Source organism: Acanthochromis polyacanthus, chromosome 6 (assembly GCF_021347895.1).
Source record: "Acanthochromis polyacanthus isolate Apoly-LR-REF ecotype Palm Island chromosome 6, KAUST_Apoly_ChrSc, whole genome shotgun sequence".
In the NCBI taxonomy this organism is placed as follows: Eukaryota; Metazoa; Chordata; class Actinopteri; family Pomacentridae; genus Acanthochromis; species Acanthochromis polyacanthus.
The window spans coordinates 19,026,409-19,044,246 of record NC_067118.1 but is presented as its reverse complement, the minus strand read 5'-3'; the positions used below and the strand labels follow the sequence as shown (position 1 = coordinate 19,044,246).

The 17,838-nt window shown below is 39.6% G+C and overlaps 1 protein-coding gene across 1 annotated transcript; it reads right to left on the bottom strand.

Annotated features, from left to right (window-relative positions):
- Window positions 1-632: 632 nt before the first annotated feature.
- LOC110965592 (mitochondrial carrier homolog 1-like) lies at window positions 633-16,635 on the bottom strand. The gene is made up of 12 exons (XM_022214697.2): window positions 16,219-16,635; window positions 14,301-14,385; window positions 14,116-14,222; window positions 13,220-13,279; window positions 12,554-12,611; window positions 10,323-10,374; window positions 8,232-8,291; window positions 8,036-8,129; window positions 6,530-6,577; window positions 6,386-6,453; window positions 3,391-3,466; window positions 633-3,111 (listed from the first exon to the last, which is right to left on the bottom strand). The coding sequence occupies exons 1-12, from the start codon at window positions 16,369-16,371 to the stop codon at window positions 3,037-3,039; spliced, it is 936 nt and encodes a 311-aa protein (XP_022070389.1). The 5' UTR covers window positions 16,372-16,635; the 3' UTR covers window positions 633-3,036.
- Between the last annotated feature and the right edge of the window lie 1,203 nt (window positions 16,636-17,838).

Here is a 17,838-nt window from a genome sequence, read left to right as displayed (position 1 = left end):
GAGTGTATGATGTCTTATAAGGCCAATGCATAGTTTCTGTGTCCGTCTGCGCATACTTCAATAAAGTGGCGCTGGTTTCCTTCTCGGCAGATTGATTTCCCCTTAAATTAAGAACAGAAAACACTGGAGAAAATGCCCTCCTGTCGTCTTCATTTACGGGCACCAAAAAATATTGCTTCCTAGTCCGAAAAAATACAAAAATTCAGCAAATTAGTTTTTTTAAATTTCTGAAAATTTGCAAAAACTTCAGAAAATTCCAATAGTTCCTTAAAAGTTTCCCTTCGAAGTTTGGGATTTAAAAAAAATCCCCCAATTTTGGCAAGAAAGTTCTTGTAAATATTTTCAAAAAATGTGAAAAATCTTCAAAAAAAAAATCCGAAAAATATGTAGGGATTACATATGTATTAGTAAAACTTCTGTTTCCTTTAAGAACATTCACAAAAAAAATCAAAATCCACTGGATTTTGTTAGATTTTTTTGGGGAATGTTAATGTTCTTAAAGAAACTTGTTTTTAACATTTTTTTCCACCGAAAATGCTGAAAAAAAATCCAAAAAATGTTGACATCAGAAGTTTCACTGTGAAAATAATAATAATCAAATCACAAAGACAGATTGACAGGTGAGACTTCACTGGAGTCACAATATGACCATCATTCTTTATTGATCAGTCTCAGGAGTGGCCATTCGGTTCAGAGGTAACAGACATCATCCAACAACGCATGTGCGTTTGACTTCAAACCGCTCTTCTGGCGTAGGAGAAAACTCCCAAATATTGTGTACATCTACAGTCTTAACTATCATGTTCAGCAGTTCATAACATACATAAGATTGTAACTTGTACCCATGAGATTTTCCATGCATTTCATAGGTACAAATACACAAAGACAAATAGATTCAACACTGAAGTGGCTTCATTTTAATGATTAGTATTTTAAAGATGTAATAGTAAGGATACTCACAAAAGAAAACTCACTGGAGTGAGTGATGAGGGAATTACTGGTTATATGAGACATAGAGAAGGGTTAGGTATGGCAATGAAATTAAATATCTTATGTTTTGTTAATTTCAGTGTTTGCTGTGTGTTTACTGTTGCAGTGCCACTGAAGTCAGTATTTCAAAGTTGATGGTAAGAGTGTGGAACTTTTGTAAAAAGTGATGAAGCATTTCAGGAACAGGGACATGCTCCAACCGTCATTATCTTTTAATTTTAGTGTGTTGCATTTTATTGGTTCATATATGCTGACTGTGATCGCCCTACCTCTGCATTTGATCACATATCTGTAGTCCCATAATCTTACATGGACCGAGACGCAGTGACAGAGTTGGAAGACTTTCATGATCGTATCCTTACAAAGTTTCTACAGTGAGGATTTATCTAATTATAATGTGAACCTGTCGAATATGTAAGTGGAACAAGCTGATTAATCCAAATAAAATTTAATGAACATGATTTTTAAACACATTTGATACCATCCAAGACAAACATTGTAAAATGGCCTGGTTTAGTTTTTGAAGTTCTTTTTCTGACAATATGTACTGTTCAAAGGAAATCACTGGATACAGGGTGGGGAAGCAAAAATGTCCTGTCAGGTAGAAACAACTATAAATGCGTATAACTTTTTTATTCTTTGGAATTTTGAACTGATTTTTTTGAAGAACACATATTTAAAGCTTTCAGATCATGTTTATTCAATATGTCCTCCATCAGCCATGATGAAGGCCTCGATACAGCCTCTGAAAGAGGCACAGGCCCTCCTGATATCCTCCTTGGGGTAGGCCTCCCATTCCCTGAATGCAGCCTTAAGTAAATCCATATTGGCATGAGGAGTGGCATTAGTCCTCAACTCAATGGCGCCCCATCAGAAAAAAATCTAGGGGGTTTAGATCAGGTGAGCTCAGAGGCCAAATGCCTTTGGGCCAGAAGTTTGCCATATTCTACTCACAGAACTTTTGGACCTTGACTGATGTGTGAGCAGGAGCCCCATCTTGCTGCCACACATAGTTGTTGTCAGGGTAGGTGGCCTTCAGCCAGGGCAAAACGGTGTATCTCAGAACTTTGTTGTACATATCAGCCCCAATTTTCTGATCTGGCTTGAAGAAGTAGGGGGGCATCTTATTGCCATCTGAGCCCAAGACTCCCAGGACTATCTGGAGATCTCTTGGTGCCCAAACTGGATTGTCTGGCATGCTGGATGCAGCAAATGGTCCTCTCACTGATGCCAACAATCTTGGCAATGTCCTTCTGAGGGATTTGGGCATCCAGGAGATCACAAACCCTATTGCATTTTGCTTGTTGCTTGCTCACTTCACAATGCACCAAGGTCTGACAAATACTGAAAAGATTGGTTAAAGGTAAGGAACTTTGATTTTAATTATTGTTTTGATTACCCTCACTGTTTAGGCAGGACATTCAAATTTGTCAGTAGGACATTTTTGCTTCTCCACCCTGTATGTTGGTTTTCTTCTGGAATATAGCAAAGAGCCCTGAAATGATGTCAGTTGTGACTTGGCATGATACAAATAAAATGGAATTGAATCAAATAATGTTAAGAATAAGAACTGATATGTTAAGACTGAAACTACTGACTTGTATTTATAATTGCCAACAATAGTAAGCAGAATTCACAAGAAAAAAGAAGAAATTGGACAAGAAGTTGATGTGAATATATGTCATGGCCATTAGATTTGTCTGTTGTACTGCAGTGACATACTAAAGCTGCTGCTGTGGGGATGAAACCATGGAATCAGAATTGTTGGTCAAACAAGAACAAAATACAGTTTTCTGTAGTTTCTGCACTGATTCGAACAGACGAAATGATCCCTGAATTCTGAAAAGAACCAGATCCATCCTCGGCAAACTGAAGTGAACCGATGCTCCTTTGGCACTCCATGTGCTGTGCTCCTGCAATGTCTGGATGTCTGAAGGACAGCAGCAGAGGATGACAGGCTCACGGGGAAGGAAAAGGTTGATGTCTTTGGAAAATTTAATGAACAGGAGGAGGAAGAACTCCGAGAAGGTGATGATGATTAAGATGTCAGTCCTCAATGTAAGGTGGTAAGGTCACAGGCACCCGTCGGAAAAAGAAGCTGGATCCTCTGAAGAGGTGGCCCTGATAGGAGGGGATTAAGTATAAATGCTTATGAATAACGTGAGTATTATGAAAATGTATCAAACTTAGAGACTCCATGGAAATTATCTGGGGTGGAAGCCAGAGTAACTATTTCCTTTGGACCCTCTTCTTGACTTAGTACAAATATCTTCCCCTCAAAACTAAAACGGATATAACACCACTGAAAAGATATTCATTACTACACCTTTGTGTCATGTGATGTCACTACATTTGCTCCAGAGGTGTTAGGTAGACTGAACAGTGACACAGTAAGTGTACCTTGTGGCTCAGATGATTCCAGCAGTGCAGCCAGGACTTAAAGATGGGGAAGTAAGGAGGGAGACCTGCAGCCAGACTGAAAACACAAAGACAGCACAATCCCTTAGACCAGGGGTGTCAAGATCCATTCCTGGAGGGCCACTATCCTGCATGTTTTAGATGTTTCCCTCTTCCAACACAGCTGATTCAAATGATCAGGCTCGTTATCAGGCTTCTGCTGAGCTTGATGATAAGCTGATCATTTGAATCAGGTGTGTTGGAAGAGGGAAGCATCTAAAACATGCAGGATAGTGGCCCTCCAGGAACTGAGTTTGACACCCCTGCCTTAGACTGAAACTCTAATTTTAGAAATACAAGAAAATTTAGCACAAAAATGTTTTGTACATTTCACTTTCCAACATGAAGGCCTTTACAGAAAAAAACAGGAATTTTCCATGTTTTCTATGTCACCACATGTTGCAGCCTGATGGGACACGTGAAATACGTGGTACCATGTAGAGCACATGTGAAAACACGTCACCATGGGTTACAACATGTAGAGAACATGTTTCCACATGTTGTGTAATGTGATACCATGTCATAAATACCACGTGTTTCTAAGATTGATCATGACATTTACAACAAGTGCAATATTGCATTCTGCTGGAGCAACAGATCTGAACTATGAGAGGAAAACTTAACTTAAGGAGGGGTGAAGGTGTAAAGCTTGGAATAACAGATGTGAAACCCATACCTATGTCCATGTAAAACCTTGGGACTACATGTAGAACCCATGTATATTTCCATGTGAAGCTCTTATACATACACACGTGGACAAAATTGTTGGTACCCCTCAGTTAAAGAAGGAAAAACCCACAATTCCCACTGAAATCACTTGAAACTCACAAAAGTAACAATAAATAAAAATTTATTGAAAATTAAATAATCAAAAACAGCCATTACTTTTGAATTGTTGATTAACATAATTATTTAAAAAAACAAACTAATGAAAGAGGCCTGGACAAAAATGATGGTACCTCTATAAAAGATTGAAAACTATTTGACCAGAGTGACATGATTAACTCAGGTGTGTCATTTAATTGACATCACAGGTGTTTCCAAACTCATAATCAGTCAGTCTGCCTATTTAAAGGGAGACAAGTAGTCACCCTGCTGTTTGGTGAAAAGGTGTGTACCACGCTGAACATGGACAACAGAAAGCGAAGGAGAGAATTGTCCCAGGACATCCGAAAAAAAATATAGACAAACATCTTAAAGGTAAAGGCTATAAGACCATCTCTAAACAGCTTGAAGTTCCTGTGACAACAGTGGCTCATATTATTGAGAAGTTCAAGACCCACGGGACAGTAGCCAACCTCCCTGGACGTGGCCGCAAGAGGAAAATTGATGACAAATTGAAGAGACGGATCGTTGGAATTGTATCCAAAGAGCTCAGAGCAACCTCCAAAGAAATTAAAGGTGAACTCCAAGGCCAAGGTACATCAGTGTCAGATCGCACCATTCGTCGTTGTTTGAGCCAAAGTGGACTTCATGGGAGACGACCAAGGAGGACACCACTGCTGAAAAAAACTCATAAAAAAGCCAGACTGGAATTTGCAAAAATGCATGTTGACAAGCCACAAAGCTTCTGGGAGAATGTCCTTTGGAGAGATGAGACCAAACTGGAGCTTTTTGGTAAGGCACATCAACTCTATGTTCATAGACTCAAAAACCAAGCATACGAAGAAAAGAACACTGTCCCTACGGTGAAACATGGAGGAGGCTCAGTAATGTTTTGGGGCTGCTTTGCTGCATCTGGCACAGGGTGTCTTGAAAGTGTGCAAGGTACGATGAAATCTGAAGACTATCAAGGCATTCTGGAGAGAAATGTGCTGCCTCGTGTCAGAAAGCTTGGTCTCAGTCGCAGGTCATGGGTCTTCCAACAGGACAACGATCCAAAACACACAGCCAAAAACACCCAAGAATGGCTGAGAGAAAAGCGTTGGACTATTCTAAAGTGGCCTTCTATGAGCCCAGATCTGAATCCCATTCAACATATGTGGAAGGAGCTGAAACATGCCATTTGGAGAAGACACCCATCAAACCTGAGACAACTGGAGCTGTTTGCTCATGAGGAGTGGGCCAAAATACCTGTTGACAGCTGCAGAACGCTCATTGACAAATACAGAAATCGTTTAATTGCAGTGATTGCCTCAAAAGGTTGTGCAACAAAATATTAAGTTATGGGTACCATCATTTTTGTCCAGCCCTATTTCATTAATTTGTTTTTTAAAATAATTATGTTAATCAACAATTCAAAAGTGATGGCTGATTTTGATTATTTAATTTTCAATAAATTTTTATTTATTGTTACTTTTGTGAGTTTCAAGTGATTTCAGTGAGAATTGTGGGTTTTTCCTTCTTTAACTGAGGGGTACCAACAATTTTGTCCACATGTGTACCCATATGGAACCCATAAGATAATGTGTAACCCATGAATATTCCTATGTTAAACATATATGCAAACCCATGTGAAACCCATGGGATTACATGTGGAACCCATGAATATCTCCCTGTGAAACCCACACACCACTATCCTGTATCAACAGCATGTCGCCCAAAACTTTCATCTCCTTTTTTCTTTGACTGCTTCAAAAATTGAGCTTAGGTGAACAGTGATATAAGGCATTACAGTATACCGTTATACCTCAGAGTTATCTCCTTTGTTTCCAGGTGAGGTGGAGAATTTTTTCCATTTTTCAGTTGCAATTTTAACATGTTTTCGAACATTACATTCCACACATGCAAAACCACATGTACACATGGTCACGTGTACATGTGAAATTCATGTGACTTTTTGTGTTTGTAAGAAGATTTAAATGCTGGTTTAACTTTTTTTTTAACTTTGTATGAGCAGCCAGACTGAATGAACTAGCTTTCTGTTATAAATCACACTTGTGGCAGTAAAATGCTCACCTATATGAAAATGTTGATCATAGTTTGCTAAATGACTCACCCACAGTTGTTGACTGCCATAAGATCAGCCACCAGCATGAAAGGATACGTGAGAACGCTCACTGCAATCTAGAGAAATCCACACTGCATTATTTTGAATACACACCAGAAACATTTCAAGTAATAGTTTGAACAGTGAACTTACACCCATGACAAACTTCGTATAGCTTCTTACAGCTGAGGCCTGACCAAACTGCAACATAAATACAAGCAGGGTGGTTAAAGTCGTCCTCCATTAGTCTACATGTATCCAGATACTCAAATGAATTACAACTAATGGACTTAAAATAACTTTTAATAACGTAGATTTAAATGAGGTCTTGACAAATCTAAGATCATATGAGAAACAACTTTATCCATCCATCCATTCTCTATACACCGCTTTATATATATATATAGCTGGTGGTTGGCACAAGCAAATAAAGGCAACTCTCTACTACAGATCCAGTATCTCTATGTTGGTGTTTTTTTGGTTTTTTTTTTAACATCAAAAGTATTTTCATTTGCTGAAAACTTCCAATTGCTTTTACTCCTCAGGTTAAAGGTCAATTCAGCTCCATGCTTCCTGCATGTTTCAAAGAAAAAGCCTATCAGGTGCAAAAACAATTATTTAAGCTACTAGAGGCCTTTCATTGTGAAATAGATTAAATAAAAGTCAGGGTGAGATTTACTGAAGCATTTGTACCTGCGAGTAGCACTGTAGTACTGCATTTATGCAGTTTTCAACAGAACTACATGAAACCAAAGAAAAAACATTTTACATGATCCACCAGTGATGTAATGAAACAAAGCCTTCACTACATAATAGACATATAACAGGGATGGGATCAGCAAGTTCTGATTCTAGCGGAAAGTTATTGACGACGGGGGGACGGCGCAGCGACTTCCAATCGCTGGGCTGTTAACAATTGCCGTTAACAAGCTATCGTTAACGTCGTTACCATCGCGCTGGAGTATCAGGGACAATAAAGTGTTCAAACTTGTGAAATCGGTGTTCGAACAAATGAAATCGGCGGAAATCCGCGGATCTGCGGTAAAGTCCCATCCCTGAAAAAAAGCAGAATTCCGCGAATTCGCGGAAAAATCACATCCCTGATATAAGCAGCTAAAAAGTTAGAAATAGAGATAGGGATCCAACTAGGATTCAATATTGAACTGTGGTTAAAAAGCAAACATTTTTGTGATTATGATCACAGTGTTAATTCTTTATGAGCTTCACAATCTTGTAAAAGTGACACTTCTTAACCACATTAAACCGCTCTCCTTTACCTGAGGAGTGCGTTTGGAGTGCAGAACAAGGATCAGTGCGGGAGCTGAATCAGCACCGAGCTGCTTTCTCAGCAAATCAGATGCTGTATAAAACTATATAAAAACTTTATCTCATTTTGTTCTCTTTGTTGTGGAATGCTACCAATGATGACCCAGTTACCAAGTTATAACTGATGTCCTAGTATCTCTCTTTTTGAGGTAGAACCCTCTGAGAGGAGGTCTACACTATTTACAATATATGTGTTTTGAATGTGGCCAGCCCAAAGTTATCCCTTTACAGACCTTTAGCACTTTATGTACGGCATTTTCTGTTTCTATTTGCAGTACATGTTCATACAGACCATAGTTTGCTTTGTTTCCCACAAAAACGTGATGGACTTACATTTTCATCTACAGCATAGGTGTTGATAAAGTGAGCCAGGAGGTTACAACACCACAGGAAGAGGACCTCTCCCAGCACATGCGGTATGAGTCCACTGCAAACACAAACACGGCTCAGACTGGTGTGGGTTAATGGTTAAAGCAAATATGCAGAAAGAATTGTACTAATCAACAGTGAAATGAAAAGCATGACTTACACATAGAATCCAGCAACTCCTTCCTCCTTAAAAATCTTGGCAATACAGCTGAACAAACCACTGCAAATGTGACAAACCCCATTAACACGTTAGGCTCTTCTATAAAGCCTCAGAGAATGTGCTACAACTAGCAGTTTTAGTTAAATGAAGAAAGATGTGTTTGTACCGCTGCTGTGCTCTGTGATTTAGAAAAGGAGAAGGTACAGCACCAGCCCAAAGTTTGGACACACCTTCTCATTTAATGGTTTTTATTTATTTTCATTATTTTCGACATTGTAGATTCTCACTGAATGCATCAAAACTACGAAAGAACACATATGGAATTATGTAATAAACAAGAAAGTGTTAAAGAAATCAGAATATGTTTTACGCTTTAGATTCTTCAAAGTAGCCCTGTTTTGCACACTTGACATTCTCTCAGTGAGCTTCATGAGGCAGTCACCTGATATGGTTTTCCAACAGTCTTGAAGGAGTTCCGAGAGATGCTTGTTGGAACCTTTTGCCTTCACTCTGTGGTCCATCTCATCCCAAAACATCTGGATTGGGTTTAGGTCAGGTGACTGTGGAGGCCAGGTCATCTGATGCAGCACTCCATCACTCTCCTTGGTCAAAAAGCCCTACACAGCCTGGAGGTGTGCTTGGGATCATTGTCCTGTTAAAAAATAAACGACGGTCCAACTAAACGCAAACTGGATGGGATGGCATGTCACTGCAGGATTCTGTGGTAACCATGCAGTGTCACCAGCAAAGCCCCCCACACCATCACACCTCCTCCTCCATGCTTCATCGTGGGAACCATGCATGTAGAGTCCATCCGTTCACCTTTTCCGCGTCACACAAAGACATTTGGGTAGGAAGCGAAAATCTCAAATTTGGACTGATCAGACCAAAGCACAGATTTCCACTGGTCTAATGTCCATTCTGTGGGTTTCTTGCCACAAACAGTTCTCTTCTTCCTGTTGTTCATCTTCAGTGGTGGCTTCTGTACAGCAGTTCCACCATGAAGGCCTGAGTGGCAGTCTCCTCTGAACAGTTGGTGTAGAGATGTGTCTGCTACTTGTACTCTGTGAAAAAATTATGTGGGCTCTAACATGAGGTGCTGTTAACTTGCGATTTCTGAGGCTGGTGACTCAGATGAACTTCTCCTCTGGAGCAGAGGTGACTCTTGGTGTTTCTTTCCCCATAGGAACCAGCTTCATCAAAGCATTTGATGTTTTTTTGCGACTGCAGTTCAGGATACATTCAAAGTTCCTGAAATTTTCCAGACAGATGACCTTCATGTCTTAAAGTAATGATGGACTGTTGTTTCTCTTTAATAAGTTGAGGTGGTTCTTGCCATACTGTGGTAGTATATCAAATAAGGCTATCCAGCAGAGGTGACTCTTGGTCTTCCTTCTCTGGGGCGGTCCTCATGTGAGCCAGTTTCATCGTAGCACTTGATGGTTTTTGCGAGAGCACTTGGGGATACATTCAAAGTTTAGCAATTTTCCGGATTGACTGACCTTCAGTTAAAGTAATGATGGACTGTGGTTTCTTTTTACTTAGCTGATTGGTTCTAGCCATAATATGGTCAAACAGAGCTGTCAACTGTGTATCAAACTGACATCTACACAGCACAACTGATGGTCCTAAACACATAAAGAAGCCAAGTAATTCCATAAATTGACACTTGACAAGGCACAACTGTAAATTCAAAACCATTCCAGGAGACTACCTCACGAAGCTGACTGAGAGAATGCCATGAGTGTGCAAAGCCGTCATCAAAGCCAAAGGGAGCCATTTGAAGAATCTAAAATATAAAACATATTCTGCACTTTTTTGTTTACAGCATAATTCCATATGTGTTCTTTCATAGTTTGATGTCTTCAGTATTAATCTACAATGTCTAAAATTACCAAAAAATTATTTATTGTGAAACACCCACAACAGATATAGCGGTAGTTTTAAACTAAACATCAGCCAAGGATGTTTTTCTTCTCTGATTCTTGCTTACGCAGTCATAACTGTGTAATGTTGATGAGACAGTTAACATCTGAAAAAGAGTTTTAAAGAAATATTGTAGCATGTCTGCAGCACCGTGCACAGCCTTACCCATACTTGACCTCTCTGCCAACAAACTGGGCCATACAGCGCACTGACATAACTGTCAAAGGAAAACAGAACACGTCATCAGACAAACAACCATTGTATCTTTTGGTTCTACTGATGTTACTGTTCACTGAGACAGTTTATGTCTCTTGTAATACCAGCTGTGACAGGACTGATAACATTGTACATACTGAGGGTAGCACAAAATTAATGGATGGTCTAATCATTTCATAGCGATTTAAAAAGTTACAATGGCTTCAGCTTGTTCAACATAAGGATTTTATGTTTTTCTCCGTTTTAAGTCACTAAATTGATTGTCGCTGGTTTTCACAACCAATCAGTAATAAAAGTAACATCTTGATGTTTTGGGGTTTTTGTTATGACACTGATTCAATTCAATTCTGTTTTATGTATATAACGTGAAATGTTAACATATGTCACGTCAAGGTTATTTACGTAGTGAGGTCAAGACCTTACAGCATAACAGAAATAAGTAAGGATCGATCAATATGTTTTTTTTCAGGGCAGTGCTGATATTGATTATTAGTAATTGAGAAAGGATGATAACTGATATCTGGAATCAATATATATGTAATGTTATTTATTACCAGCAGGAAACCTGTTTTTAAAAATACATTTATTCATTAATAAGGATTACTGTTATTCAATTTATTTATTTTTTTACGTTTTGACTTATTTCACACTTTTTCATTTATTACATAATTCCAAATGTGTTCATTCATAGTTTTGATGTCTTCAGTGAGAATCTACAATGTAAATAGTCATAAAAATAAAGAAAAACCATTAAAATGAGAAGGTGTGTCCAAAATTTTGACTGGTAGTGTATGTATACACAATAAACATTATATATTAACTCCATGTAATAGTAGGGAACCTGCCATTCATAACTAGACTACTTCATTAATTAGGATTACTGCTACTGAATAAATACAGATATACATTAGGTGCTGTAGAACAACAGTGTGTAATAGCAGGGAACTTATCTTTCATAATTTGGCTCCTTTATTAATGATGATTGCTATAATTGAATATTTACAACAGAAACAGGAATAATGACCTCTGCTCTCCTGTTTACAGATAGATCAACTGATTGAGATCAATAACAGCTTATCTCCTGAAGTTCTGTTTGTGTGTTTTTCATGTTTTGTTAGTTCTTTTCTATTCTATCATATTTTTTTTGTCCACTAATGTCCAGATATCACAGATCTTGAATTATATCTTATTCCACTGTTTCAGGGTAATATGTGGCTAACTATTAACTTAGCTGCTAGCCATCAGCGTGGCCTTAGCCACTGTGAAAGCAGCTAATGTCATGATTTGTGAAGATGATTGTGCCTCTTGTTCAGTTTTTGCAGGTTCCATCTCTGCTAGAGCAACATGTCTGTCAGTCAGAACAGATTATTAAAGCGAATCTGACTTTAGAAAGATGTCACAGTACTCCAGACAGCATTAGCTGCAGCCTGAGAGGCACTGCAAACCTCTGAGTGATAGCCTTAGCCTGGCGCCGCAACAAAATAAGTCCAAGCTGCAACACTTGCTAACACTTACAAGGGAATTATTGGGGTCTTTGTCAAACCCTAACCCTGTGAAACACTAGGAATGCTTGTGGAAGAGCAGCAGTATCTGCTACCTCACCTTCGCTAATTTACTGGAGCTGCTTTGCTTGGCAAATGTGCTCTCTCTCATCTCCGTGTAAACAACAGCTTTCAGTATTGATTAGCTGTTACTGATGACAGACAATCATACAGAGCTGTGGGCAGGACATTGCTTCAGACTGCAGCGTGACTAGAGCAAGAGAGAGTCAACTGCATCAGAACCAGAGGCGACATATTATTGATTTTACTATAATTGGTGAATAAAAATTAAAATATAAATTATCTCAAAATGCCAACAATCGACCTTGATAATCTGTTGGGCCAATAATTTGTCGATCCGCAGAAATTTCCCCATTGAGCAGCACTTGGTGACAGTGGGGAGGTAAGGCTCCCTTTTAAATGGAAGAAAGCTCTAACAGAAACAGGCTCAAAGTAGCGGTGCATCTGCCTCAACCGGCAGGAGTGAAAGCACAGTAGACTGAGAAAAGATGTATACAAAATCCCATTTGGGGCCCAGCCAATTGTTACTGTAATGATAAGATATGAGGAAACTTCTAGAACACTGAAATGACAGCTCTATAGTGGAGAAAAATGTTAACAGCCTTTTTGAGAACATACCATGAAAAGGATGGGTGGCTATTCTGGACAGGCCCTGGATGATCATCTCATGCGACGTCTAAGAGAGAAAACCAGTTAAAGACACCACCCGGCATAAATGTTTGTTCCAGAAGAAAGAAAGAAATACAAAAGTACACTATCAGTCCACTGAATATGTCAGTTTCCTTTTGATAATTGAGCTTGAAGCAATACATAGTATTTTTATATAGTTTTGAAAACATATTTAGGTGACGTGATTTGGTATCCGTACATAACGTACACATGCATAACACATACCTTTGCTCAGCGCAACGTCATTTTGCTCATGGGTAAATCTGTACTAAATGGCTACATTCTATGTTGCTGTGATTTCTGATCATCAATAACTACTAAATAATCAAATGCTGCATTTCTGACAATGCCATATGGGGGATGAACAACCTTGGAGGAGTACTGCAATCTCTGAGTGCTTTTCTACTTGATGCTGTGTTCATCTACTAGCCCAGCCTTACCTTATTTAAGGTATTATTTAGTAATTTCTGTACAAAAGCGTGGTTGTGCCCCCTTATGGACACAGTTTAAGGATATAAGGAGACAATATTTTCACATCATCTGCTATGTGCTAAATGAAAAAAGTTGGTGAAAGATTTCAGTTTTCTTGTTCTTGGAAAGCAGCTGACCACTCACCTCTTTGACAACTTTCTGGAGTGAAGTCTGTGGTTCATCTCCCTTGGACAGAAACTCTGTCTGAAGAATGAAGAATTAAAATTTAAGCCTTGTCAAGACATTTCAGTGTAATTAGAATGTAAAAACCTTGAAGAAAAATATTCACTGATGGCCTGTTTTATAGAATGAGACAAAAAAATAAATTAAAAGTAGCATTTGAAGACAGGATCATCAACAAATAAAGATGTAAAGATAACATGAAAGCTGAAGCACTGCAGAAATGTTCTGTTTTAATAGTCTTATTTATATATTATCATAAGCTCCTCATTAGTGAAACAATTTGTCACCCAAAATAGTTCATGTTTAGGAGCAAATTTAGCCATGTAATTTGTTGAATTACTAAAAATAACAAAAAAAATTAATTTCAGCAAGATTATCTTTGTACGTATGCTATCTGTTCTCGAAAGAAACAGAAGTACAGAAGAAATGCATCTATAATCCACAAAGATTTAGTCAGGATGTTACAACTAAATAATTTAGAAGCTAATGTGGGATGCTAATGTAACATTAACCTTACTCTAAGCCATTACTGAAGAGCAGAGCTACATGGATACTGTGTGTGCCAAACCAGAAAACAGCCTTTTCTAGCAACCGCATCAGATGGGTTGATATCTGCATTAATGGTAACTGTACACAACAAAGATAGCCTTAAACTGCTCAAAAGATACAAAACTTTAAATGCAGGACAAACATGAAGTTAAAACATAACCAATGAAAAATTAAAAAACAAAATACAGCTTTTCTCCATACAATACTCCAAAATTTGTTGATGTTTAAAAACACATTTTGGCATCAGTCTTCATATTCACACGATTTGTCAAACTAATGATAATTTATTCTCAGCCCCTGTACCTTACCTGCCTAACTTTGCTCCTGACCACAGTGGAGATGGCACTGGACATGATACGAGGCGAGAGACCACGGAAGAGTCCCATTATTCCGTCCACTTTCACAATGTGCTGTGCTGAAAACAAATTCACTTCCAGTCAGCTGCTCCTACAATGTCCAGTCAAAAGACATTCACTGACCTCACTTTACTCACCATAGGAGAAGAAGCCAGGCAGATAAAAAACTCTTCTTCCAAACATAGTTCTGCCCACAGTTGGTGGAAGTGGTTCATGTCCCACCTGGAAACCACAAAGACTCAGATTACACACAACTTCTCTTCCTGTCCACATTACCCCTCTTGAATTTGACCCCTTTTTTTGCATTTAAATGCTACCTTGCATCTCACACAAGTAAAGGAAATCAGTAGTTTAAGATACAAGCAAGTAACAGAGGTCAGTGTGGGCTGGTTGAATACTAAATGAATTTACAAGGTATTCAAAAGCATGGGGTACACTTTATTGCATTGTTCATTGTTTAATTTTAAAATTGCCGTGCTCTCTTAGCGATTTCACTTAGAGTTGGGGTGGTAGAACCAGTTGAAAGGAAGACCAACTCATCTGGTGGTGGCATCCTCATGCAGTGGGAGTGTTTCTCACCAGCATTGAGTTACAGATCAATGCAGACAAATGAAGAGATGTCTCTAAAAAAGCTGCTCCAAGTGCATAAGACTTGAGTGCCTAGAGTCCACCTGCCTTCAGTCAACAATTTCAAGACAGTTGCAAATGATTTAGTGAGACAGGGACAACAATGGACAAAGTGCACTGGAAATGTGGTCAACATTGGAGTCTAGTTTGGGTCGTCACATAAACAAGCTGTTTGCGCTCTGACTCCAGATGTCACGCTGGCAAGTTAGTATCTGCACCATCAGCCACAATGTCATGATCACTGACAGGTGAAGTGAATAACATCGATCATCTTGATATAATGCAACATTCTGCTGGGAAATCTTGACATTAATGTGGATGTTTGACATGTACCATGCACCTAAACACTGAAGGTCAAGCAACCCCCTACCTCCTGTAGGAGCCAATTGAGCGCTACTTTATAGGTAGGAAGCAATCTTTGTCCGGGCAGGTGTTCTGCCTGGAAGGTTTAACAGTTTTGACCACCGAAGAAGCCGATAATGATGAATTGTTTATTTTAGATGAAGAATGTTGGACTACAATTGTTTGGTGCAATAACAGCACAGATTATTAGAACACAAGCTTTTGTCTCGGGCTCTCTTCATCAGATGCTGTAAAGTTTGTCGGTGCATCAACTTTTTAAGTCCTGGTGAAGCATCTCAGGGTCTTCAGCATTGGCTTAGCCTCCACATCTTCCATGACAAAACCAGTCCTTGATGCCAGCTGCCACCCTCAGCAGGACAATGCACCCGGATACGCCACAAAAACTGCTCTAGAGTGGGCCGAGGAACACGACAGAGCTAAGGTGTTCCCCCGGGTTCCACATTCCCCAGATCTAAATCTTTTTGAGCATCTGTGGGATGTGCCAGGATAAGCCTGATCTAGATAGGTCCCACCCTTCAACCCATAGGACCCACAGTATTCACTGCCACAGGACATCCCTAGAGGTCCTGTGTCCATGCCTCACTGGGTCAGAGGAGTTTTAGCAGCATAAAGGAGACCAAAGATCTGGAAAATGTACAGAGTAGACTGGTAGTTCAGAGATGCAGGAACAGACAACACAGAAAACTGAGAAAATGTGCATCACAGTTAATTGCCTGTGAACAATAGCGTGTAATAAAATACAACTTCTGATGAAAACTCGCCTTAATGTTTGATAGGGTTAATCAATACAACCTTAAGTTAGACATGGTGGAAGACATAACCGTTTACTTTCAGCGGGCGGTACATCAGTACATCGGTAGGACTAGGTTCAGGTTGTGGTCTAGTTAAAGACATTTCAGATGGACGAGGAAACAACTACGCAATGCAGCCAACTTGTAGGTCTCGTTAACGACCATGGATGTAATCACCAGCATTTCAATGAAAACATTTAAACAGGAAGTGGCAGTTAAAGGACTTCCAAAGCAACACAACAGCATCGTGCTGACTGACCAAGCTATCGGCTACCTGTATTAGCAGCTTGACGTACAGCAGCGGGTGTGTGCTGACTGTTACCCCGGCTCCCAGCAGCAGCACTGCGGCGTCCACGTTCACGGGGGTCGGTGTAGCATTCTGCTCAACACCGGCAGCCTGACCGGACAGGTTCTCTGATTCTTCCATCTGTAATCACGGAGAAGGACGGACACGGTGCATCCCACACAGCCGTCAAGCCCGCCACTAGCTGAACATGTTCCGCTGTAAACCTTCAGTCTAATACTCTCAGCTTCAACCCTGTCCTGTTAAACGGAACGCGGTTGGAATAAATGGAACTTGTTCTCTGACAGAGGAAAAGCAGAGATGGGTTTTATTGTGATTTCAGAACCTATTCTGCCCCAAAAATAGCAGGATGCCATCTGTCAGCGGAACCAAAACACACGTGCGCGCGCACACACACACACACACATATATTATGTTTTTCTATCATTGTGGGGACTTACCATTGACTCCCATTCATATCTAACCCCTAACCCTAACCAAAACAATGGCTAACCCTAAAGAAACGTTTTTGCATTTTTACTTTTTTCAGTAACAACAACATGGCCAAGAAAACACTGTTTAAACTTGTGGGGCCCGAAATGAGGTCCCCACAAGTGACATAGTTTTCGGTTTTCCTACCGTTGTGGGGACATTTGGTCCCCCACAATGTAGCAAAAGCTAGAAAACACACACACACACACACACACACACACACACACACACACACACACACACACACACACACACACACACACACACACACACACACACACACCATGCTAACTACCAAAACCTAGAGTAGCATAGTAGTCAAGAAAGGCATTCACCAAAACTAAAAAATAGTTATCGCTAACCATGCTAACCTAGGAAATATGGCTATGTTCCCTTAGTTTCTCAAATTTCTCAATTTGTGCTGAAAGTTTCATTTTCCATTTTCTTTAAAAAGCTTTTATTTTTGTTTTTCTGTTGGTTTTTTTTTTGCCTACAAGTGTCTGAGCCATGTTTTACTTTCTACAAAGTTAGGTCATTCAGTCAGTGCCTTATGCCTGGCCATCTTTAACTTGACTTAACTGTTGAATATTAATTCAGTTAACCATGTGTAAAATCTTATTGTTGATTGAATATTGGAGAGAAAAAACAGGAACATTTTTCAACCAAATGTGCACCATCATATACCGTAACTGGTTTGTATTACTCTGTCAGAGTCACTGAAGATCATATGTATGGTAGGCTGATCAGGCATAACACTATGACCACTGAGAAGTGAATGAATAACACTGATCATATGTTCATCATGGCATCTGTTAGTGGGTTGGATATATTAGGCAGCAAGTGAACATTTTGTCCTCAAAGTTGATGTGTGAAGCAGGAAAAAATGGGCAGGTATAAGGATTTGAATGAATTTCACAAGGGCCAGATTGTGATGGCTAGAAGACTGGATCAGAGCATCTCTAAAGCTGCAGCTCTTGTGGGGTGTTCCTGGCCTGCAGTGGTCAGGATCTATCAAAAGTGGTCCAAGGAACGAACAGTGGTGAACCGGGGACAGGGTCATGGGTGGCCAAGGCTCAGTGATGGTCCAATCCAACAGATGAACCACTGTTGCTCAGTTTG

Bases quoted from the DNA above. Each gene is read 5' to 3' on its own strand.
- LOC110965592 (XM_022214697.2), bottom strand. From the start codon at position 16,371: ATGGAAGAATCAGAGAACCTGTCCGGTCAGGCTGCCGGTGTTGAGCAG. The intron at 8,130-8,231 runs GTAAGTCATGCT...TTGTGTTTGCAG, and splicing joins GGAGTTGCTGGATTCTATGT to TGGACTCATACCGCATGTGC. The intron at 6,578-8,035 runs GTAAGTCCATCA...TTTATGTTGCAG, and splicing joins CCTATGCTGTAGATGAAAAT to TTTGGTCAGGCCTCAGCTGT.